The 25,181-nt window shown below is 33.1% G+C and overlaps 1 protein-coding gene across 1 annotated transcript in view; it reads left to right on the top strand.

Moving 5' to 3' along the window:
• Window positions 1-22,399, top strand: part of LOC108912358 (macrophage mannose receptor 1) — a 36,045-nt gene extending 13,646 nt beyond the window's left edge. The window contains exons 5-10 of the mRNA XM_018717566.1: window positions 6,252-6,346; window positions 6,579-6,687; window positions 17,133-17,393; window positions 17,728-17,816; window positions 19,320-19,428; window positions 21,948-22,399. Of these exons, the coding sequence (XP_018573082.1) occupies window positions 6,252-6,346; window positions 6,579-6,687; window positions 17,133-17,393; window positions 17,728-17,816; window positions 19,320-19,428; window positions 21,948-22,312 (1,028 nt within the window). The 3' untranslated portion in view covers window positions 22,313-22,399. The remainder of the gene's footprint in view (window positions 1-6,251; window positions 6,347-6,578; window positions 6,688-17,132; window positions 17,394-17,727; window positions 17,817-19,319; window positions 19,429-21,947) is intronic.
• The last annotated feature ends 2,782 nt before the right edge of the window (window positions 22,400-25,181 follow it).

Genomic DNA, 25,181 nt, shown 5'->3' with positions numbered 1-25,181 from the left:
CTAGAAATGAGCAAATCTACTGAAAATTGGTTCTAAAGTGTGTTTTCAAAAGAAGGAGCACAAATGATACCGATGAATCTGCAGCTAAAAAGAACACGTTTTGCATAAAAATGACCTCAGTAAAATGTTCACCCGTTAGGAAACACTGTTTCTTAAAGTTTTCAAAAGAATATAGATTAACGGCTGTAATTTGGAAACAAAAAAGGTATAATAGTCAAATCCTCAACAATTTTTCGAAAATTTCTGCCCTTGAAGAGTGTTGAAATAAGCTTCCGCTAAGTTATTTTTGCTATAACTTTTTGTTTGGGAAAAATTTTGTTTTAAACTTTTACCTCTGTACTCTTTTGCTTTAAAACTAACCGTTTATTAACAAAAAATAAAATTCATTATAATGCAACATGCACTATTGCAACTAAGAAATATTTAAGTAGGCGGTTGTGACTTGGATTCGCTAATTTTAATTTTTTTACGATAACTTGTGAAGAACTATGGTAAATAATAATAATAGTGACGAGTATGTTGACATGCTCAAGTTTTTTTTTAATGTAGGAAAAATTGTGCCGCATCAAGAGGAATATACCACCAGAGGCATCCAAACAGTTTAGTTCCCCACAAACAGACTTTCTCAGCAGTAAACTTCGAGAAACTGGGAGAATACAGAATCATAGTGAGCGAAGCACTCGCAAAACTCACAAAAGGTCTAATGACAGAAATTAGCATGACATGCTCCTACTTAAACATTTCTTAGAAAATCCAATGAAGCACTCGCAGGAGTCACAAAAGATCTGACACGTATTTTTGAATATTCAATATTTGTCAAACAAAAAAAAATGAAGCAAAATATAATTTAGGGGATGCTTATTTTAACCTCTTCCAAGGGGCAGAAATTTTCGAAAAATTGTTGAGAAGTTGCACATGCATTAGTAGAAAATTTGTGTAAATTGACACACTTTATGGAAATTGGTCTTTCGGTGATATTTCCCGAAAATTTGAAATGTCCCCTTTTTATTACTGCACAAAACTCTTCATAACCACGAAGCCAAATGCCCATTTGGAGGCGGCAGGGTCCAAAAAAGGGTCAAAAACAACTTTTTTAACATATGTATGTATAATGTAGCTTGTTTAACAATGATTAACATATATTTGATAGAAATCTGTGAAATGCTCTCATGCTGGCATGATGACAGATTTTGAAAAACTGTTCTATGATGTTCGGAAGTATTTACTACGAGTATTTCCAAAAAATTTCTTATTTCTGTAGAAAATAAAAGTTTTAGTAGAAAAATATTGACATTTTAATTTTAAGTCTAAACTTACGCAAAAACGGTTGCCGTGTCATGGCGTCTACGTGACGTCACAACTATGTTTGTCCACAGTAAACATAAGGTGCTAATACTTTGTGTTGCAAGATTCATTAGTTAAATAAAAATATAAAGTTACCATAATAGTATTTGCATTTTATTTACCCTCAAATTGTACTTTGGCATAATAATGGATACACATTATATTTTCATGAAGACTAAAACATTAAGAAAATCTGATACATAGTAGTCATCAAATGTAACATTAATTATTTATACTTTTTTATTTGTACTGTAGCTGCAATCCAGCTACACCGAAATAGCCCGTTTGAAGTCCTGTTAAATACATCCACGTTAAAAACAGCTTTGATATTAATCTCGACTCTTCTCATAGACCTAGTAGTTTATAAGGTTTATGACTCTTCTTCAACTTTCATGTCATCTTCATCAGTCCATACGAGTTTTTTAAAAAATGTGTCGCAGAACTGTTCTTTGTATTTCAGTACCAATTTGGTACCAATTTACCAACATGGTCTTTTTGATATTTTATTAACTCGCAGTTGTTGAACTTTCTTTTCTTTCCTTATTCTAGAAACTTTTCAAATACCTAAAGTTTCCTGATTATGGTTTTGGTAACACAAAACTAAGCAACTGATAGTTAACACAAAATGTTTAAACGAAGATAAATACTGCGGATATTCGAAGTACAAATGAAACAAAATGACATTTACATAGATGTAACGTAATTCGTTCTGATTGGTGTTCAACCTATCATGGCGGTTTGCTATATTTTGTAGTTTTATTTTATCAAAAATATTATCTATCTCGGTCACAATATAAAAATAAATACGTTTTTTATAATCCATGAATCATATTTCATTAGATAAATACATAATTTTAGTGATTCTTGGTTACTGTCATCATTCCTATTACTGCTGACATTAGAGTAACTCGATGTGCATACGAGGAAGTTGTCAAGTCGGATTTCACACATCATTTTGCCCTCAATTTCATACACTTTTTTCAATACACATGAATTTAAAAAAAAAATTTTTGTTTTAATAGTGACGATTTTTATTTATATTTATATTACTTCTTACATTCATATATATTTTTTTCTATTTGTATTTTATTTATATTTTATATTTAATCTTTTTATTATTGTTTCAGTATGAATATTATTTTACTTGTAAATCTGTATGTTCATTTGATTTAGTGGACGAATTTTACTAAAATATTATGGGATTAAATATGTTATTTTGATAAAAAGCTGTTAACGATTTTTATTTATACCAGGCGTAAAGTCAATATTAGAAATCCATGAACAGATTTGCTAAATAATGTTAATGATGCAGGTCATCGACTGCCACAAGTAAATCCTAATGATCTTAAGGTTAAGAAAACTTATATAAATCTATCAGTTATATTGACATTATGCTTAGCATAAATAAAAATCGTTAATATTTTTTTATCAAAATAACTTTTTTAATCTCATAATATTTTAGAATTAAATAGAAAAAATATATACAGGGTAGCCCATCGAAAACGTACCGCAAGGCATTACAGGGTAGTAATGAACTTTTCGGAAAAATCCAAAAACAGGTAAAGTTTGCTTCTGAGGGGGACAACTTTTGGCGCAAAAAGCATAGCAAAATCTTCAACCCCCTAAGTGGGGGTGCCATCCCCCAAATTTTTTTAAATGGGAATGGGGGTCAAGTGGGGGGTCATTAGAAAGGGCTTTTAATTCTCTATACATCGATTCTTACTTTTTGAAAATCGATCCATTATTTTAGAAAATATGCAGCTTTGAAAATACGAACAATATTTTTGACGAGAAATGCGAAAATCGATTTAATTTTACTTCAAAACTTACGGTATTAGCTTGGTAAATTCCTTCAAAAGAATTCGCTGTTTTTTTTTTTGATTTGCGAATTCTTTAGCCTGATTTTGGTGAGCAAAAAATTGTCCGCTTTTTGTTTCGTATTTAGATAGGCCACAAGAAGTTGCTAGATAACTGTCTTGTGACTTGTAGTTGAAGAGTACCAATACTGCCGAGTCTTTTAAATTGATTAATTATGGTGTACTCAATTCCAGAAAGAGTAGAAATTATTGAGCTTTTTTTCAAAAACAATGAATGCGGAAATCGGGTCGCCGAACTGTTCAACCAACGGCATCCTGAGAAACATGCGTCTGGAAAAATTGTTCGCGAATTGGTGGCCAAATTTCGCGAAACTGGCTCCGTTCATAACAAAAAGAGGCAGGTTGAAAATCCGGTACTAAATGAACCTACGGAAATAGCGGTATTGGGGCAAGTGGCAATGGATAGTACGCTGAGTACAATGCAATTGGCTACTGCGACAGGAGTGAGTCGTACAAGTGTCCAACGAATATTAAAAAAATACAAATTCCATCCTTATAAGATTCGGCTAGTGCAAGAGCTAAATGAAGACGATTTTGATCGTCGTTTGCAATTTTGCGAAATAATGACTGAACGAGCGATAAACGATAATTTCCTCTTTAATGTGTGTTTTTCGGACGAGTGTACGTTCTTCTTGAATGGTTTAGTGAATCGCCATAATTGTCGTTACTGGGCTGATACCAATCCAAGGATTTTCCATGAGACACACTCCCAACACCCCCAGAAGTTGAATGTATGGGCAGGTATTTTTGGAAATTCCATTGTAGGTCCTTTTTTCCTTCCTGGAAATTTGACAGGCGATATGTACTTGGATTTACTACAAAATGTCATCGACCCAGCTCTAACAAATATCATAGAGGACGACCCTGCTTACAATGAACACGAACTGATTTTCCAGCAAGACGGAGCTCCTCCACATTACTCGCTCAATGTGCGCAATTACCTAAATGAGACGTTTCCAGGACGCTGGATAGGACGAAGAGGTGCAATTGAGTGGCCCCCTCGGTCACCCGACTTAAATCCTTTAGATTTCTTTCTCTGGGGGCACATTAAAAGCAAAGTTTACAGCACTCCACCTGATACCTTGGAAGATCTGCGAGGACGAATCATTAATGTATGTCGCGAAGTAACACCGCAAGTGCTCCAGAATGTTCGACAACGGTTTGAAGACAACCTGTATCATTGTATGCAAGTTGGCGGACAACATTTTCAGCATTTACTTGACTAATACCGTAAGTTTTGAAGTAAAATTAAATCGATTTTCGCATTTCTCGTCAAAAATATTGTTCGTATTTTCAAAGCTGCATATTTTCTAAAATAATGAATCGATTTTCAAAAAGTAAGAATCGATGTATAGAGAATTAAAAGCCCTTTCTAATGACCCCCCACTTGACCCCCATTCCCATTTGAAAAAATTTAGGGGATAGCACCCCCACTTAGAGGGTTGAAGATTTTGGTATGCTTTTTGAGCCAAAAGTTGTCCCCCCTCAGAAACAAATTTGACCTGTTTTTGGATTTTGCCGAAAAGTTCTTTACTACCCTGTAATGCCTTGCGGTACGTTTTCGATGGGCTACCTTGTATATAAGTAAATGTAAGAAGTAATATAAAACCATATAAATAAAAATCGATAATATTAAGATAAAATGTGTATTTAAAAAAATGTACAGTATTTTGTGCTTATTGAAAATATACACGCACATCCACCCGCGCACATACACACAAACAAACTGTCCTTTTCAAGGCAAAGTGATATGCAAAATCCGACTTGATAACCTCCTTGTGGTGCACATCGAGTTACTCTAATGTCAGCGATAATTATCGTTATTCTTTATTTGTGAGAGCATTTTACAGATTTCTATCAAATACGCATGTAATCATTGATAAACAAGCTACATTATATGTCAAACACGTTATATTTACTACATTATATGTCAAAAAATTTATAGAGTGAATAAATTTTTCACTGTTTTTGACTCTTTTGTGGGCCCCACCGTATCCAGATGTACATTTGGAGCTTCGTAGCCATGAAGACTTTTGATCAGTAATAAAAAAGGAACAACATATCAATTTTTTACCGAAAGACCAATTACCATAAGGTATGTGCGGGGTTCTTTGACTATTATACCTTTTTTGGTTTTAAATTACATCCGCTAATCTATATTTTTTTGGAAACTTTGAGAGGCTGTACCAGTTAAGGAGTGAACATTTTGCTAAGGTCATTTTTATGCAAAACGTGTTCTTTTTAACTGTAGATTCACCGGTATCATTTGTGCTACTTCTTTTGAAAACATCCTCTGTAATATATAAAGGACATTTATATAAATTATTTTTTGCCTATCTTGTTGAATATCTGATGTCTGAAAAACATATTAATTTCAATCGGGTAAATGTAGAACATTGTTACACAAGATGATTCACAACGCAATAATAAAAAGCAGTAGATGACCAGGGCAATTAACATAACATCTGCCCATTTTTACCTTTCTGTCTAGGAAAATTTGGTAATGACCAAAGTTTTAGGAAATTTTCCTGTGATTTCAAAGACATATATAAAAGAAAGTAACCGTAACACACATTACAGTAGTAACAGAACTAAGAACGATTTGTAAAATCATCCTTAAAAGCAAATGGTGAGGGTATACAAAAACACTTGAATAATAGATATTTTAATAGTGTGATTTTAAGTGCAGCAAATTAATTTTTTTTTTCTAAATATTTTATTACAACTTATTTTAGTAACATCGGTTCTATTTTTAATGATATGTTTTTAATGTTTTGAATAATTCCGTATAAAACTTAAAAAATGCTTCTCAGCAATAGAATGTCGGTATGTACCATAAAAAATTTGATATACGAGTATTGCCTAAGAATATAGGCATAAACTGCATCGTTAGGTAGGTTCGTCGGTTTCATGTTTTGTTTTATAAGTAGAAAGAATAGGTTGGTAAATTATTTCGATACATTTGGTACCTTTTTCGTATTATTATCTTTCCAATTTTATTTTTATTTTATTTTGTTTTACTTTTTTCAGATTGGAAAAGCATATACGAGAATCCGTTTATGTCCGCCAATGTACCACTGTTTCACTTGAACAACAAGAGCTATTTCCTAGGAAGATATTTTAAGGTATCCTACAAAAATAAAACTAATTTAAAAAATTCAATCCAATAAAAATACATTTCAATACTGTTCTGTTACTTTTCCTCTTTCACACCTGCAGAAAAACAATAAATCGTCTTTTTTTCTGCACACGCAGTTGGCTTTTAGGCTTAAATAATTTTCGTTCAAATAAGAGAAGAGTATTGTTTATTGGTATTATTATATTTTTTAAATACATATACTATTTCTGTAATTTTAGGGAACCTTCCAAGAAGCACTTCAAATATGCAAAATGATGCATATGGATCTTGTATCTGTCACATCCAAGGAAGAAAATGACAGAATTTACAAATATATTCGCGACACAAGTAAGTTTCGTTAAAAAATTGTACCCAATAGATAGTCCATGATAAGGTTCTGTAATACCATCAATATCAATATAATTTTCGGATATATGAAAATATTTCGAAATAAAAATAATTCGGAATAAAATCTTTCAACATTTTTCCACATTTTGCAGAAGCAAGTAAATATTACATAACTAATATTTATTTATTTATTCATTCCAAACAGACAAATTGTCTAATTACATGGAAAATCAGTAAATGTTATGATTTTCCATTCTTACAAATAATGTGCATGGTAACAACAGTAGCATGAGAACTGCAGCAATTTACATCAATTAAACATATTGATAATAATAAAAATATAAAGAGAAAAATATAAAAAGAAAAATATAGGGTGCGAATCAAGGTACATAGCTATAATTGAATAAATTTCGAATTCTATTATAAAATTTGTACATCGATGGTTGGAAAAAATCAATATTATGTGTTAATGAGATATGGTTAACCAAACGAGACATGACTAAAAATGGTGAACTGTAAATAGTTTTAACAACAGGTATAAGAAGTAAACGGTAATGTCTGGCTGTTATGGGCGAAATATTAAATTTAAATAATGATAAAATATACGAGTCATTTATAAGATTATTTAGTATTTTATAGACAAAAACTAATGACGCAATACTTCTGCGATTAAAAAGTGTATTCAATTGAAACTCTTGACATAAATGCATTGTTCTGGTAATGTTATAATCAGGAGGTCTGTTATATTTTTTAAAATACAAAAAACGCAGAAACTTTTTTGCACTGTCACATTTATCTAAATGTTTCTTAGGTTGAGAATGCCATAGAACAGAACAGTACTCTAGTTTAGATCTAACTAACGAGTTATGTAATAAAACAAGACATTTTACATTACTTAAATGTTTGGACTCTCTAATTATAAATCCTAATGATTTAAAAGCCGAATTAACAATATTATCTATATGTCCTCTATATGATAACTTTGTATCCACAGTCACACCAAGATCCTTCACAGATGTTACCCTTTTTAAGTTCGGTCTGATTCATTAAGTAAGAAAAAATAATTGGAGCACTATTTCTTGTGAATGACATAATAGAACATTTTTTAATATTAAAATCAAGTTGATTACTAATACTCCAATTAATAACAACATTAATGTCGTCTTGCAATAGTTTGCAGTCGTGATTCGACTCTATTTCTCTAAAGATTTTCAAGTCATTAGCAAACAGTAAACATGTTGAACTTGACACCACTTCCGGTAAATCATTGATAAAAAATAAAAATAACAGGGGTCCCAAATTTGAACCCCGCGGTACCCCAGAAAGTGCTCTAAATTCGTTAGAGTACATATTACCAAATTTTACCATAAAACGCATCTTTCAGATACGATTAACAAATTAAATGTATTATGAGAAACTCCATAAAAACACAATTTTTTAACAATATAGTAACGAACAAAAGCCTTCTGAAAATCTGTAAAAATTGTATCAACTTGAATTTTTCGTTCAAATGCTTGATGAATTTTAATATTAAATGATAAAAGATTTGTTAAGGACGATTTTCTCGGTATAAAACCATGTTGTGATGTAGAAATGAAACTACTCAAGTGGGCCCATATAATTATACAAAATTTGTTCAAATAACTTGGCATGAGCAGGTAACACAGAAATTGGCCTATAATTTTTAATATCTGTCCTCTCACCTGCTTTAAAAATCGGAGTTACACTGGATATTTTCCACGCATGCGGAAATATGCCTTTTGCTAAACATAAATTATAAATATATAATAGTGGTATTTTCAGATAATCAGAACAGCCCTTTATGATATGCGGTGGTATACCATCAAATCCAGCAGCCTTTTTTCCATTAAGTTTTTTCACCGACTTAATGTAATCAGACTCAGTAATTGATAAGATATTAAATATAGGAATGTTATTGTAACTGGTTAAGTAACTGGTATTGTAGTCTGCAGGAACTGATGCATATACTGAACAAAAGTATTTAGCAAAAAATCTAGTATGTAAGATAGGGACATTATTGTCGTAAAACTGTGCATTTTCATATACTAATTTTCTCTTTTCTTTAATATAATTAAAAAATTGTTTAGTGTCCCTAGTTATCCCATTCTCAACCTCTCTTAAGTAATTCTGATGTTCTTTACTGATAAGTTTTTTTAATTGTTTTCTACAACTAATAAATTTATTCTTATATGTGTCAGAAATACATTTTAATTTCCTATACTTCTCTTTTTCTTTAAGCAGCACTTGTATATCTTTAGTAGAGTAACAAGGATATTTATTCCTATAAGATTGTTTAATATTAAATTTCTTTACAGTTCTATCAAATACATCATTAATTATATCATAAAATTTAGCCACAGCCAGATCTACATCCAATTTGCAGGTTACTTCAGACCAATCACAATTCTGCATTATATAGCTCATCTTCAAAAAGTCTGCCTTTTTAAAGTTATATAAAAGTTTACCGTTTATTTCAGAATACTTATGTCCCAATTGATCACAAGAACCAATGTCAATTTCAAGCGCGGGATCATGAGAATCTTGTAACAGTATAGCCTCACATACGACACATAATTTATTATCATTATATGTCAGTACAAAGTCAAGAATATTTTGTTAAAATCTCCTATTACATATACATTAGGACACACTGAATTTTGCTCAACAACGTCATATATTTCAGAATAAGTATTACTATTTGTATTTGGTGGAATGTACAACAAAATAAATGTATAATGAACTTTTCTAAATTTAACATTCACAGCCAATACTTCTGACCGTTCTTGATATTTTGTAACTTTTGTTATCTTTACATTATTTGCCTTTTTAATGGCCATGCAAACACCGCCACCTCTTAGGTCATTTCCTCGATCACATCTAATTTATATAATAAAGTGAACTATTAAATATCTCACCGTCAACTATCCCGCTTACCAACCATGTCTCACTCAACATTACAACATCATAGTGACAATCTAATGTATTGTTCTATACCTCATTAAATTTTGTTCGCAGCCCCCTGCAATTTTTATAATAAACTAACATAAAGTAGATATACCTAAAAAACAAAAATAAACACGACTACAGAAATAATTAATTACAAAGATAAGGAAAAAGAAATATGTATATATGAACAAGAGAGAGTTCCCAGCGACCCGCAACCTGTATATTAATTCTGGAAATCTTCGACGTAAATCCTCTTCGTAATGTTATTAATTTTAATAAACACCTTATCTTGAAAAGTCCATACATTTCGATTAGCATATTTCGCAGCGGCCTTCCTATACAAAATTAAGGTATCTTTTGATAGCTCCTCGTATATTTTTACTCCACTGCCCTTCAAACGTTTTCTATCGCTAAGAACTAATTGTCTATCTCTAGAGTTAGTGAATTTAACAACAACAGTACTTTTTGTGGCTCCGTTTTTACTGTTCGTTTCTTGCTCACCGATTTTTAAATCCGATACTTTACAGTAAATATCTGCTATAGCATTAGGTGAAATATTTAATTTCAACACATCGTTAAATAAATTATTTACCATAGTTTCAGCTTTATCCTTCCCTTCAACATTCTCAAGTCCATTAATACGTATTGTTGATTTTATAAGAGATTTTTCCAAATACTTTGCTCTCTTATTTAACAATATATTTTCTTGTTCGACTTTCTGCAACTTATTTTCTACCTTTTCAATTAATTCCTTATTTTTCTCATGATGAAACTTTCATTCACCTTATCTGCTAAGGACAAGGACAACTTTTACAAGGATATTGTATTTAACTGCGGAGCGCTAACTGATACGTCTACACCGTACACATGCCAGTATATGATATGATAGGTCTGATATGTATTTCTTTTGAAATATCCAGTACCTTATTTACTTACTGTTATAGTGGGGCAAATTTGACGAGTCTAACTCTAATAGTATCTAAAGATAATATTAGAGTTATTAAACACAAACTTTGCCAAGCAATTTACTTATTTACTTAACATACTTATTTACTTATTTATTAGACAAATTTGTCACCACGTGGACAAAGGAACACAAGTGTCACTTAAAGAATAGCAATGCACTTAATGGACACAAATTCAGAATATTCGAGATACTTTAATCCGAGAACAGGGCTTAGAACTAACTGAAATTGAGATTATAACGTCGCAGGCCAGTGACTTCAAACTTCGCTAAAATCACCGGATATACATGGTGTTTTTGAATGGAGTAGCATAAATGATACCAGTGAATCTACATTTCAAAAGAACACGATCTGCAAAAAAATCGCCTTAGTAAAATGTTCAACCCTGAAGAGATATGGGCCATCAAAGTTTCCAAAAAAATTATGAAAATTGGCTGTAATTTGAAAACCGAACGAGGTACAAATAACAAATTTTTTACAGGTTGTTTACTAATACAGATGCGAGTTTTCAACTATTTTTCGAAAATTTTAACCCCTCGAAAGGGGTTGAAATAACCACCCCTCAAGCCATTTTTTGCCATAACTTTTATATTTCGTAAAAACTCGATATCCAAAAATACGCATTAGATAAACTGGTTCTTTTAGAAACTTTTACCTCTCTAGCAATTTTCCTTTAAAACTTTTCGTTTATTAATAAAAAAATAAAATGTATTACCATTCACCTCACACCGTATATGATTGCAATCAATCAAAGAAAAACTAAGTGTGCTGCTGTCATGCCAGTTGTCACAATTAACTCTTCTGTAAGTTGTCACTGTTATCAGCTAAATACTTTTTGGGTGTAAATTAACAAGAATTATGCCAAATTTTACTAATGATGAATATGTGGACATGCTACAAGTGTATTTTGAATGTCGCAAAAACTGTGCTGCGGCAACAAGAGCGTATAATGAGAGATATCCAAATCGTCAAGTTCCCCACAGACAAACTTTTTCGGCGGTAGAACGAAGACTTCGGGAAACTGGAAAAATACAGCCGCATATTGAGGGTACCGGCCGAAGACCTACTGTTCGTACTATTTATCTTGAGGATGCAGTACTTGAAGAGTTTGACGAAAATCGTCAGACTAGTACGAGAAAAACAGCAATGCACTTAAATGTGTCCCATAGTGTTGTTTGGAATATTGTCCATGATAATTTATTATATCCTTTTCACCACCGGCCAGTTCAAGCTCTACTTGAACCAGACATGCATAAGCGAGTTGTTTTTTGCGAATCGTATCTTAATATTCTAAGAAATAATTTGAATTTTGCCTCAAAGATACTTTTCACAGATGAAGCAACTTTTCAAAGACATGGTTTAACCAATATGCACAATCTTCATTCCTGGGCTCATGAAAATCCTCACGAAGTATCTATGACAACATTTCAACATAATTTTAGTTTAAACATTTGGGCAGGAATTGTAGAAAATGTGCTTGTCGGCCCTTTTGTTTTACCTCATCGACTTGGTGCTGTTGAATATTTGCAGTTCTTAAATGAGCATCTACCACCACTTCTGGAGGAAGTACCATTAAATGTACGTCAGGCCATGTGGTACATGCATGACGGGGCTCCTGCTCACAGCACTGTAGTAGTTAGGCGGTGGCTTAATTTAAATTACCCGAATCGTTGGATAGGTCGCGGCAATGAGGCACCTATCTCTTGGCCTGCACGTTCTCCCGATCTAACGCCCATGGATTTTTTCTTTTGGGGACATATAAAAAGTATTGTTTATGCGACCCCAGTTGACAGTGTTGAAGAGCTACAGGAAAGAATATTCGCGGCGGCTGATGAGATTCGCAACAATCCCATAATTTTTGCTCGAGTCCGTAACAACTTTGATAAACGTGTTAGTTTGTGTTTAGAAAGAAATGGCAATTATATTGAAAATGTCCTTTAACTAAGTTTTTTGTTTTTTTTCTTTTTGATAATAAATTATTTCTTAGTTTCGTTTTCATTGTACTTCTAATTTAATAAAATTTTCTGCGACATTCAAACAGTTATTTGTGCAACTAGTGTAAAGGGTGTGTATTTGTTGTACGGTGCATGAAGTTTGCAGCTCGAGACAAAGTTGAGAGCTGCAATCATGTTAAGTGCAACAAATATGCTTTTTGCACATGTTGCACGCAACATTTTTTCTACGATTGTTTTTATTTCAAATTTTATTTAACAGTATTTTACATAATATTAAAATTTTAACTGACAACTGGAAATTAATTGCGCAAATTGTCAATGTCAGACGTTAGGTACTTATGGATATGCTTAGATTAAACTTGTAATCAATATTTTTTTTGTACTACTGTAAAAAAAGTTAAACTTTTGGCACAGTAGGTAGTGCAATAAGTAGTAAATTTTGCACGATCGTAGAAAAAAACACTTGTAGCATGTCCACATATTCATCATTAGTAAAATTTGGCATAATTCTTGTTAATTTACACCCAAAAAGTATTTAGCTGATAACAGTGACAACTTACAGAAGAGTTAATTGTGACAACTGGCATGACAGCAGCACACTTAGTTTTTCTTTGATTGATTGCAATCATATACGGTGTGAGGTGAATGGTAATACATTTTATTTTTTTATTAATAAACGAAAAGTTTTAAAGGAAAATTGCTAGAGAGGTAAAAGTTTCTAAAAGAACCAGTTTATCTAATGCGTATTTTTGGATATCGAGTTTTTACGAAATATAAAAGTTATGGCAAAAAATGGCTTGAGGGGTGGTTATTTCAACCCCTTTCGAGGGGTTAAAATTTTCGAAAAATAGTTGAAAACTCGCATCTGTATTAGTAAACAACCTGTAAAAAATTTGTTATTTGTACCTCGTTCGGTTTTCAAATTACAGCCAATTTTCATAATTTTTTTGGAAACTTTGATGGCCCATATCTCTTCAGGGGTGAACATTTTACTAAGGCGATTTTTTGCAGATCGTGTTCTTTCGAAATGTAGATTCACTGGTATCATTTATGCTACTCCATTCAAAAACACCCTGTAGATAGATATTCCTATCTACATCAAGAAACTGATCACTGAAGTCGAAAAGTTCGCAGAATATGCAAAGAACCGAAAATCCTTTTAATAAAATGGACATTTATGGGCTTAGACATTACATGAATTCAAGAATAATTTCTTCACTTCAGTTCTTCAGTAGTCACGGACCTGACCCCAAACGTTCAGGCCAATAGCTTCAATCTCCTTAATAAGACAAGCCAATTGTTTATCGTTGCGCATATTTGCAAACTACCTCGAGAACGCTTTTACACCTATAGTATCCATAAATCACATAAATGATGAAGAAATCAATGCCTTCCTAGGTGTTCTGTACTAGCTGTCCACACTAATCTCTAGGCTATGATATAATGCTACTAACAACTATGTATGACATACTTGTCCATACAATGCAAGTTTGCTTCAATTATCACGATACTCAAACATGGAATACCATCAACAGTAGTTACATCGTATTGAGTGATAACCATTCTATGTACTCGTATATTGTTGAAAATATTAAAAGGAATTAAGAAATAGTAGAATATTTCAGTTTTGCAGTGCCACGCAGATGACAATTTTAATCACAGAAACTTTGTAGAAGAAAATATGCGCGTCAGCATTTTTGTCTACACATCGCTTTTCGCTTTTTGGTTATTATTTGGTATTATGTCGGTTTGTTTCTGCTACTATGGCTAAACACTGACGCCAGAAGAGGAAATTTTGCCGACCCTCTCTTTGTCATAGGGTAGGGTTCTTTAGATTGCCTAAAATTGTCCAGATAAGGGACCAACGGTTTTACATCCTCTCCTAGGGGTGGTATGTCTTTCTGTAAAACCTCGCCTAAATTTTTATAGCTTCTGTGAATACACCGACATACCGGCTACTAGAAGGAGGACGACCATCGCGAATCTTCTCCAATTGGCCACCCATACTAGTACTAATGCGATCAGGGTTGCTTGACTATTCGTATAAATGACATGAATGCTGTTGCTAGGTCGCACTCGCCCTCATTTTTGTATACAAAACAAGCCTTTGATGCAGTATGGCATCAATGTCATATATACAGTGTGTACGGATTAAGTGCACGTGGGATGTACATGACAAAATTTTTTCGAGTTGAAATTTGAGCTTCTGGGCATCATCTTTGCTTGGCCTTAAACTAAGAAGTTAGTCCAATTAATTAATGTACAGGGTGTTTTTACGATGAATTTTCAAAAATTAGTAAAGTACCTTTGCTTTGAAAAATATCAAAAATATTTACTTAAATAAGTTTTTGGGAATTAAAAGTTATGACAGACTGTCAATTTTCAATTATATCCGCCAACTTTGATTTTTTTCTTGTTTTTTTTTTAATATCATTGAATCTTAAATGCATTGTTGTTACTGTAAGAGTTCGCAAACAAAATCACATCCATAAGCATCTGTAGTTGCCAACTGCGTGCACTAAACAAACTCCATTAAAATATGGAACAAAATGAAAAAAAAATTTCTATTTCTAGAGAAAATTTTGAAATTGATACTCATTAGCGCGGATACAGGCATGGCACCGACGCACCCAATTTTGAAGAATATTTTCCCAAATTCCAGGTATTCCTCTAATCGTGTAAGCAGCTTCAAGCATACGGTTTCGCAATTCTTCCACCATAGCAATTGGAGTATTGTAAACCAATGACTTCAAGTGACTCCAACGATAAAAGTCCGTTGGACTTAGATAGGGTGACCGAGGTGGCCACGGTACACGTCAAAGCGTTCAATCCATCGCCGAAAAAACATTTTATTCAAAAGTGTCGTTACTTCTCGAGTATTGTGTGGGGGAGCCCCATATTGAAGATAAAACATAATTCAGGCAACCGGTTCTCCAAAAAGTCAGCATATGTTGGTCCATTTAGTCGTCCTTCAAAGAAATAGGGACTCACAAGTACATCGCTTATTATGCCAGCACAAACATTTATCGAGAACCGATGTTGAAAATGAGTTTCCCTAATCGCGTGAGGATTTTCATCGGCCCATATGTGCATATTATGGAAATTCACTTCATCACGGGTAAATGTCGCCTCATCGATTACACAAACATAAACACTTCTTAATTACTTAAACACATTCGTTGATCACGCAATCCGAGGGTAAAATTTGTTGAACAGCAGATGATAGGGGTGCAACAGCTGCGGCCTTAAGATGCGATGTACGGTACGAGATGAGGTTCCTATTTACTATACGAATCGTCGAGTACTAATTGTGGGGTCTTCGTCAAGATTTTCCAACACTGTATCTTCAACATTAAGGTTCACTTGCTGACCACGTCCTTCTCCTCGAGGAATCACACTTCCCGTATCTCGCAGCCGCTGAACGCACTGTAGGATTTGTATTTGCACATGGGGGTGACGTTGTGGCCATCGATCCCGGTACAACCTAGTTGCCTCGAGCGCATTTTCTCCGGCTGCACCATACACTAACACCATATCGACACGTTCAGAAATAAAACATTGTTTTCTCGGTTCATTGTAAAACTAGTTTGTGCACAAACTAAAAAATTAAGCAAAGTAAGGAATAAGAATCTCGTTTTTAATGTAATCGGCACGCTATTCCTATTTTTTACTTCTTTATAAATATTACACGGTCACTATCGTGGAATTACAAAATAAAAACTTTTGTCTGGAATTTTCTACTTTTTAACACTGATGGGTCGATGGACGATCTTAATATTTAATAATTAAGTGAATAATGAATTCAATACAAATACAAAATCAGTTGACTGCACAAATATTTTATCAATGTATATAAATTATGAGGTTGCATCTCGGGTCCCATAAAAACATTTCCAAAGATTTTAATAAATAAACAGGGTCGGCCTTCATTTTCGTTGAATAAATGAACTTTGATTTACAAAAAAAAACGCGAAGATAGAATTTTTTCATATAAGACTTTTCTATTACAAATATCACCAGGAAGCTGTAGTTTAGTTTTTATAGATTATATACGCCACACCCGGTATACCGCAAATATAAATATCGGTCTTTTCTGAAAAAAAATTATTATATACATATATGAAAAGTGGCGATTACGTAGTTCATACCGATAGTTTTTAGATGGTTCTAAATGTAAAACGGATGATATAATTTTGATTAGATAATTCTTCAAATAGTCGCCGTAACATTCTATGTACTTTTACATTTTTGTAAATTAATTACTCTCATCACTTTCAACTGTTTTTTCAGTACTATATAATTGGATATATTTTTTTTACTGTCGAGAGAGAAAAATTGTCATTTAATTTCTTGACGTTCCATCAATTGAATGTTTTTGTCTCCGCCCCTCCATTGAATGTTCTGATATGAATCTGTAACAAAATTTATTTTAAAATTACAATCAATAATTATACTTTCTTATATTTTGTTGCATATTCATATGCATCTGATGTGTCTACTCGCAAAGAAAAAGAACTATATTTTGCTATATTTAAAGGCCTGTTTATTTCATTTTCAGATGGCGGTGACATCTTCTGGACTTCCGGCTCCAGAATGATAGACGGGACTACTTGGGTATGGATGTCGTTAGCTCAGGTCATAGACTATACAAACTGGTACACGGGCCAACCCGACAGTCCAGTAGATCATTGCCTCAACCTCTCGTTCCAGAAAGACAAAGGCTTGTTCTGGACAGACGCAGCTTGCGTGTTGCGTTACGCATATATCTGCGAAAAACCTAGAGAGAGAATCCTGTTTGAAAGGAATGGGATTGTTACAAGTGAGACCATATACTGACACTGACTCTAAATTAAGTTTGTATATTGTATATATGTACATTGAAGTATAATCCTTTTTGATCATCTTCCAATATTCTTGTCACAGTGTAATAAAGTGTTTTAAGATAATATACATAATAGATATAATGATATAGTAACTGCTTTTCAAATTTCCTTCTCCAATCTTTTACTTTTAAATCGATACGAATATTTTTCGAGAAAAAGTAAATCTTTAGTATTAAAGTGACCATAAGTGATCTTATTCCGCAGTAGATACTATTATTGGTAAATAGATATTATATTGCTATGTCATACCATACAGATATTATTTTGTAGGTCAACAAGCCTTCGAGAACCTGAAACATGCTTATTCTGCTCTTATACAAATGGAAAGTCGAAGTTACTATTTGGGGACTCACTTTAAGGTATATAAGTGTACAGGGTTTTAATGAACTTATGTCAAATATTTTTGCCAGGTGTCCGTTATGTCAAAATGAGGTAAATACACGGATTTGTATTAAGCATAATGTAATTTTAAAACCTTCCTTGTTGATTTACATCAACATTGCAAGGAGCCACCTTTTGAGAACTGCTGATTTTCATAGATGTTCGATGTACCCACCGTTTGCTTGCACACAAGCTTCAGCACAACGTATTCAATTCGCTCGCACGCGTTGCAACATTGCCACGTCATCTTAAATCGTATTACAAGCTTTGGCAATACGATGTCGGAGTTGGTCATGTCACGAACTTCCGTGGAATTCACAACACTTTTCACATATCTCCTAAATAGAGAAGTCTAAAGGGGTGGCACTCTCCGAAAAAAGTGATTCAGTAACTACATATTTTGTCGAACATTTAATGGCACGTCTTTCAATAACTTCGACAAGCGATTTTGCAAAAAATCTTGATATGAAGTACCGTCTAAACGTTTAGGCAATTCAAAAGATCCTATTAAAGTGTCATTAACTTTATCGGCCCACATGTTCACTGAAAACTGTTGCTGACAGGCACCCGACGTATTTTCGATAGTCCAGTGGTGAGTGTTGTGGACGTTATGTAGATGCACCATTTCTACTGAAACATGCTTCATCTGTAATAAGTATTTGCGCTGTAAATAGAGAATTTTTTGCTTGTTCCTGAAGCAACCATTCGCAAAAACCTCGACGTAGTGAAATCCTCAGTAGTAAGCGCTTGAACACGTTGAATATAAAATGGGTACAACTGAGCTTCTCGTAATGTCCGCCGCACAATAGGATGCGAAATATTTACTTGTTCTGCGATATTTCTGGTGCTACGATGCGGATCTTCTTCGAGAAGATCTAAAATCATCTCCTCAACATTTAGATTCTTAGTGGTCGCCCTGGGCCACCGTCCCGATCTCGACGCGGTTGTACTTCACCAGCATATCATGATATTCGCGATTGCTAAATAAATGCGCCATTTTCAAAAGAAAACTTGAAAATATAGCTATTAAATGTACTCTCGAAAAACAGCACAGCAATCACTACAAGAAAGTATTACAAACTGACTTTCGAATACAGTTCGGCTTCATAATAAACCTAAAATACATGTATTTCAGCAGTTCCAAAACAGTCTTAAACACATTTTTAATTAGCATTTTCCTCTATGACCTTAAACTTCCGATACAACTTTGTGACAGTTAACTCAGTTTTTGCTCCTTTTTCACCTCATTAAATTATTGACATAAGTTCAGTAATAAGTATTTAACCTTTATTAACAATTCCGCATTTTAAATCATTGTTATTTGTTGATACTGTTTTATTCAACACAGGATAATAAAAAAAAGTTGGTATCTGTACTAGTATTACTTTATAACTTTTTGTAAATTGTTAATCTTAAACAATATTAACTAATCACATTTTTCTTTGTAACAATTTACTTATAGTCAGAGTTTTTTGTTCCAGATAACACAGTTGGAGGCTTCTCAGTTCTGCCAACGTAATCACATGCAACTAGTCAGTATCACAACTGAAGAAGAGGATGAAGAAATTCGCCAATTGCTTCTTCATCACAGTAAGTATTGAAGTGCTGATATCTATTAATGTGAATCATAAATCCCTTTTTCGTAACATAGCAACAGTTGAAGTATCATGAATAAATAGTACGTCAATTTGAAAGTTTGAGTCGACTAAGTAAATATTCAGTAATTATGTTGTTTATTGGATTTTTACAATAATCTTTAGTCTCAAAACACACACTAAGAAAACTGTTATTGTATTTTCAACAGCAGGAACCATTTTCGGTGCAGCAATAATTTAATTTTGAGTTTTGTTTCAATCCTAAGTCTAATTCTATATTTAAATAAATTTTTGCCACTAAGAGTATTAGGTTTAGTAAAATTATATTATATAATGTAATAACGCAGTAATAATAATATACAGGGTATTTCTTAAGTAGAGTTTCTTAAATAAGGATTTTTTGTTATAATTATGGTGTTTTAGGACAGCCATTGTCCAGCTACAGCGTGTCAAAAATTAAAAAATAATCGATTTTTAATTTTTAATTTCTTAACCACTTGAGATAATTTAACTAAATTCGGTATGTATGTTTAATATGACAGTAGATATGAAACAAAAAATTACCAGCTTTAGAAACTTACCAGAGGCGGAGGTGTGGGTAAGGATATATCACGCTATATAAATTACAAATAAAATACATCATCATATGCGTCATTGTATAATCTTCACTTTTTGTTTCTTTACACTTTTTTATATTCCAAACCGATTAACAACAAAATTAATTTATTTCATCAAGTGCATATTTACTTAAATTACTTAAACATATCTTAGGGAGGCCAAGCAAAACAATAATAATAAGAAACCGTCATCTTATTTAATATTGTGTTATGTCAAATTAAGTTTTTTTTTTAAGTTTTATAGTGGTTTATGCATATTTAAATGCTGAAATGGCCAATATGTTTTACATTTATGGCCTTACAGATGGAAATGATACTGGGGCTGTGGAAAGATTTCCAAATCGTCCAACTCCAAATCCAAGAATGTTCAGAAATGTACTTCAACGTCTTTCGGAGTCAGGCTTATTTCAGAAAAGTTCAACTCCTAGAAGACCTTTGAGTGTTGGAACGCCTAAGTTGGAAGATACAAATACTAGTATTAGGAAGATCGCTGCAAATCTTAATGTGAATCACAAATTTGTTTGGTCCATTCTGAAGCGTTAAGAGTTATACTCTTATCACATACAAAGGGTTCAAGCCTTACTGCTGCAAGACTATCCTGCTCGCCTACAATTTTGCGATTGGATTTTGCAAACAATTTAACAAGATATTGACTGTACCGCTGGCATGTTGCTTATCCACGAAGCTATTTTTTCCAGAGATGCTATAATGGACTTCCATAATAAACACATGTGGTCTGATGAAAACATTCATGCCATAATGAAATTTTCTTTGAATGTATGGGTAGGTATTATTGGAAATTTTCTTGTTGTGCCTTACTTTTTACCAACAACTTTAACCGGTGCCTCCTACAGACATTTTCTTGAAAACGTTTTTGCTGAACTACTTGATGATGTTCCCTATGCACTAAGAGTAAGAGTTTGGTTTATGCACGATGGGGCTCCCCCACATTTTGGTTTGACTGCTCGTGAATTTTCAATTGAAAGATTCGTAATAACGTGATTGGACGAGGCACTCAAGAACCAGGACAACCTTGGCCACCCCGATTGGGGGCATCTCCAGACATTAGTTTACAAGGTTTACATTGAATCTGAGGAGCAGTTACGACAACAAATTATAGCTGGTTGTGATGTAATAAGAACTCCTCCTGGAATTTTTGCACGTGTTCGAGCTGCAATTTCAAGAAGATCTGAAGCATGTATTTTGGCCGAAGGTGGCCATTTCCATTTCGTTTGTTATAATAAATCATAGTAAAGTAATTCCATTTTGTTATTATTTTAAGAAATGTAATGGGTATCGTAAAAATGCACTTCGTTAAATAAATCAATTTTGTTGTTAATCGGTTTGAAAGTGTAAAGAAACAAAAAGTGAAGATAATACAATGGCGCATATGATAACCTATTTTATTTATAATATTATACAGGGTGACATTTTTTTGGCAAATAATGACGGATGATACCCACACCTCCGCCACTGATAAGTTTTTAAAGCTGGTAAGTTTTTGTTTCATATCTACTGTCATACTAAATATGCACACTGAATTTGGTTAAATTATCTCAAGCGGTTTAGATATAAAAAAATTTTGACACGCTGTAGCTGAACAATGGCTGTCTTAAGACCCCACATTTATATAACAAAAACCCTTATTTTTGGCCTCAGAATACGCCCCTGAATTTTTCACCTCTACTTCAGAAATACCCTGTATAAAACCCTGATGGTCTACTTAATAAATACAAAGAATCTCATATACCACAGATTACTGGGATCAAAACGATATGATTAAATTTTAGTTGCATCATTTCATTTCAATCCAATCAGTTGGGTTGAAAATTGTCCCAACCCATTTGGGACATCCTGCACATATTTTTATTAAACTTTTAACTCTTCTGTCTTCTAGGTGCAGAGGCAAATAGCTATTGGATATCTGCTCGCAAATTAAACGAGAAAGATAAATGGACTTGGTCAACTGGAACAAGTTTGACATACTCGAACCTCAAGTTTAAAAATTCCGACTCAAACAAAGACCTATTTTGTATCGAAATTTTCTCGAATGGCACGTGGAGTGAGCAGTCTTGCGACGAAGAACGTTATTTCATATGTGAGAAAACCGCTGGGGTGAAAACTTGTCCTAAAGTCCCTCCAATACTGAATATTTATGTTAATAATGAGTCTGCGGCCAAAAACGTTAGCCTGCCTTATGCTTACTTTAAAATAGCCAATGCTACGTTTGATACAATCCCAGAAATTCCAGATCCGTTTTAATTAGTATTATGTGTGTGCGATTGTTAAAAAGTTACATTGTATTTAATAAATGTTCATAAATGTCTAATAAATACCATTTACATCACATTCAATGTATTTATTTTGCCGTTTCCTTTGACAAAATCAAAATGTTTTACAAGCACCCATAGTAGGGTTTTTGTACACCATACAATGTAGATGGTAGTTAACTGTATTAGGATTGTAACTGGGCTGTAAAAATACAGTGCCATACTACCTTTGTTACTATGTAACACCATGTAACTCAATAATGTAACTAAACTGTAACTGAATTATGTAACTCTGATTTGAGAATACTTTTTGAATTAATTTTGTTGGGACGGGACGTACGTTTTTTAAAAGTGAGAGTTCGCCGTAATATTTTAAAATAAAGATAAATAAAGCCAATTCCTTCATTTACTTTTTCTCTTTATTTTTTGGGTATTTTGCCATTTGTGAAAAAAAAATAAACCTTTGAGCCAAAAGGATCAATCAGGATAATTTTTAGGAAAATAGTTTGCCTAATCGAAAAATCTCACACTGAAAAAAAAAGAGAACAAAACACATCACTTTATATCGTTATATTGCGAACTTTAAAAAGTTATCGTCTCAACTTTTTTTGACTTTTCGTTTTAATTGTCAGACAGTTTAAAGGACCCCGCACAAACCTTATGGGTTTGAGTTCCCGGTCGATTCGTCTGAATTTTGATATGTTGTACTTGACAATTAGGCCAGGAAAATAAGCTAGGAAATGACCATTTTGCGACTTTTTGTTTCGGCAAGCTAAATTTATCACTATAGATGCTAAATATTATGTACAATAACATATTAGTTTCCACAGTCATAAAGATGGGGGGAAGATTGTTTACTGAGTGGTTAATCACTTATAACTTTTTTCTGCCCATTTCCACGAGAAAACAGTACCTTTTTTTCGTCTTCAAAAGACCTAAAAAACTAGCCCTCGAGCGTAAAAAATATTGATTAGATCAAAAGTTATAAACAGAAGAAGTTTTGAATTAAACATTTATAAACTGCGTTATTATTACCAGAACGTTTTGGCATCGCATCCTCTCATTCCTTATCACTGTCTAATAACTCACATGAAATCAGTAATCTGTAAGTTTACAAGTTATGGCCTTATAAACAAATTAACTAATTATTAGTCTGGACGATCCGGAGGACCTTCCACAATCTCACTGATTTTTTTCAAGGTAGATTTCATAATAATACGTTGAAATCTATAATTTTTTTTAATTTCAAATTTGCAACTTGGATTTATTTTTATTTTTTAGCCTTAGTTGCAAAATGAAATATACGACGCACGAGCGTGATATACAGGGTGTTACGAAATTCGCGGACACGGACTCTGGGATAATGTTAAGTTAGATAAGGTCATAAAAAATGTCTCTATCATTTTTCAATCAGACCGATATTTTTTGAGATACGGCAGTTTTAAATATCCAAAAATAATAAAAATTTTCAATATTTAATCATTTGAGGAATAATTATAACAAACGAATTGTTCAAAATTTCCACCATCTACTGCTAAACATGCTTCAGCATATTGTGCTACAGCTCGAACGGAGTTGCGTACCTACCATCTCTGGCGTTATTTGTTGTATTGTTTGAAACAGACAGCTCTATAACAATTAATGACAATTCAGAAAGCATTTATCAATACTTTGACATCGTTAGAGTACAGTAAAAGTACCTACCTGTCGATACAAACGGCAAAATAATAGGCCACAATTATTCAAATCGTGAGTAGTAGATATGCTGATGGCTCTTGGAGCTTCAAATCATTGTGCAGGTGAAGCAGTGCGGTTGGGTTGGCAGAGGCGGTTCATTTGCTTGGCCACATCGTTCTCCAGACCTAATGCTATGTAATTTTTTATTTTGGGGCTTCTTAAAAACATTGGTGTACAGAACACCAGTGGCAAATTTGAATGAATTGGAGAACCGCCTATTTCAATCAATACAGCAAATAACACCAGAGGTGATACGCAACTCCATTAGAGCAGTAACACAATGTGCTTAAGTCTGTTTAACAGCAGACGGTGGAAATTTTGAACAATTGTTGTAATTCATCTGTCGTAATTGTTTATCTAATGATTGAAAATTGAAATTTATAAATATATATTTTTATTATTTTTGGATATTTGATACTTCTATATCTCGAAAAATACTGGTCTGATTGAAAAATCATAAAGACACCTTTTTATCACCTTATCTAGCTTAATATGATCCCATAGTCCGTGTCCGCGAATTTTGTAACACCCTGTTACATACAGGGTATTCCTAAATAAGTGTCGCAACGGAAAACTGTAAATTCCTCTTGAAAAGAGAAACATTTTTTTCCATTTCGATTTTTCTCTCCGGGCTTTCGTTTTCGAGTTACAGGGTGTTAAAACTTTAATTTTTTTTTAGTTTTTCGCCAATATCTTAGGAATAGTTTGAACTACAGGACTGAGCTTTTGTACACACATTACCACTATTAATAGCTACTTTTTCGCACCCTTCTTGAATTCATTGGTGGTGGAGATTTTAAGGTATCGTGAGGGTTTTTCCCCCCCTAAATTTTACGCCACTGGAAAAATTGACTTTTGACAGCAAATTCTAAAGCGCCAATGAATTTTACACAATAAGAGTTCTCTTGGTTCATTGCTCTAAAGTCAACCGTTTTCAAGAAAAATGACTTTTTATAAACAAAAGCAAACATTTTGCTAACGTTTCGAAAATATTTTGTAATTCAAAAAATAGGTAGTAATAATTAACAATTTTTACGAAATTTAACAACAGATAGGATTTTAACTTTTTTTATCAATTTGGCGAGTAAAATTTACAGAAACTGTTCAAAATTACGTCCGTTGGC

This window comes from Anoplophora glabripennis, unplaced genomic scaffold (genome assembly GCF_000390285.2).
Source record: "Anoplophora glabripennis isolate ALB-LARVAE unplaced genomic scaffold, Agla_2.0 scaffold454, whole genome shotgun sequence".
NCBI classification, from domain to species: domain Eukaryota; kingdom Metazoa; phylum Arthropoda; class Insecta; order Coleoptera; family Cerambycidae; genus Anoplophora; species Anoplophora glabripennis.
This window is presented reverse-complemented; position numbering and strand designations above follow the sequence as displayed.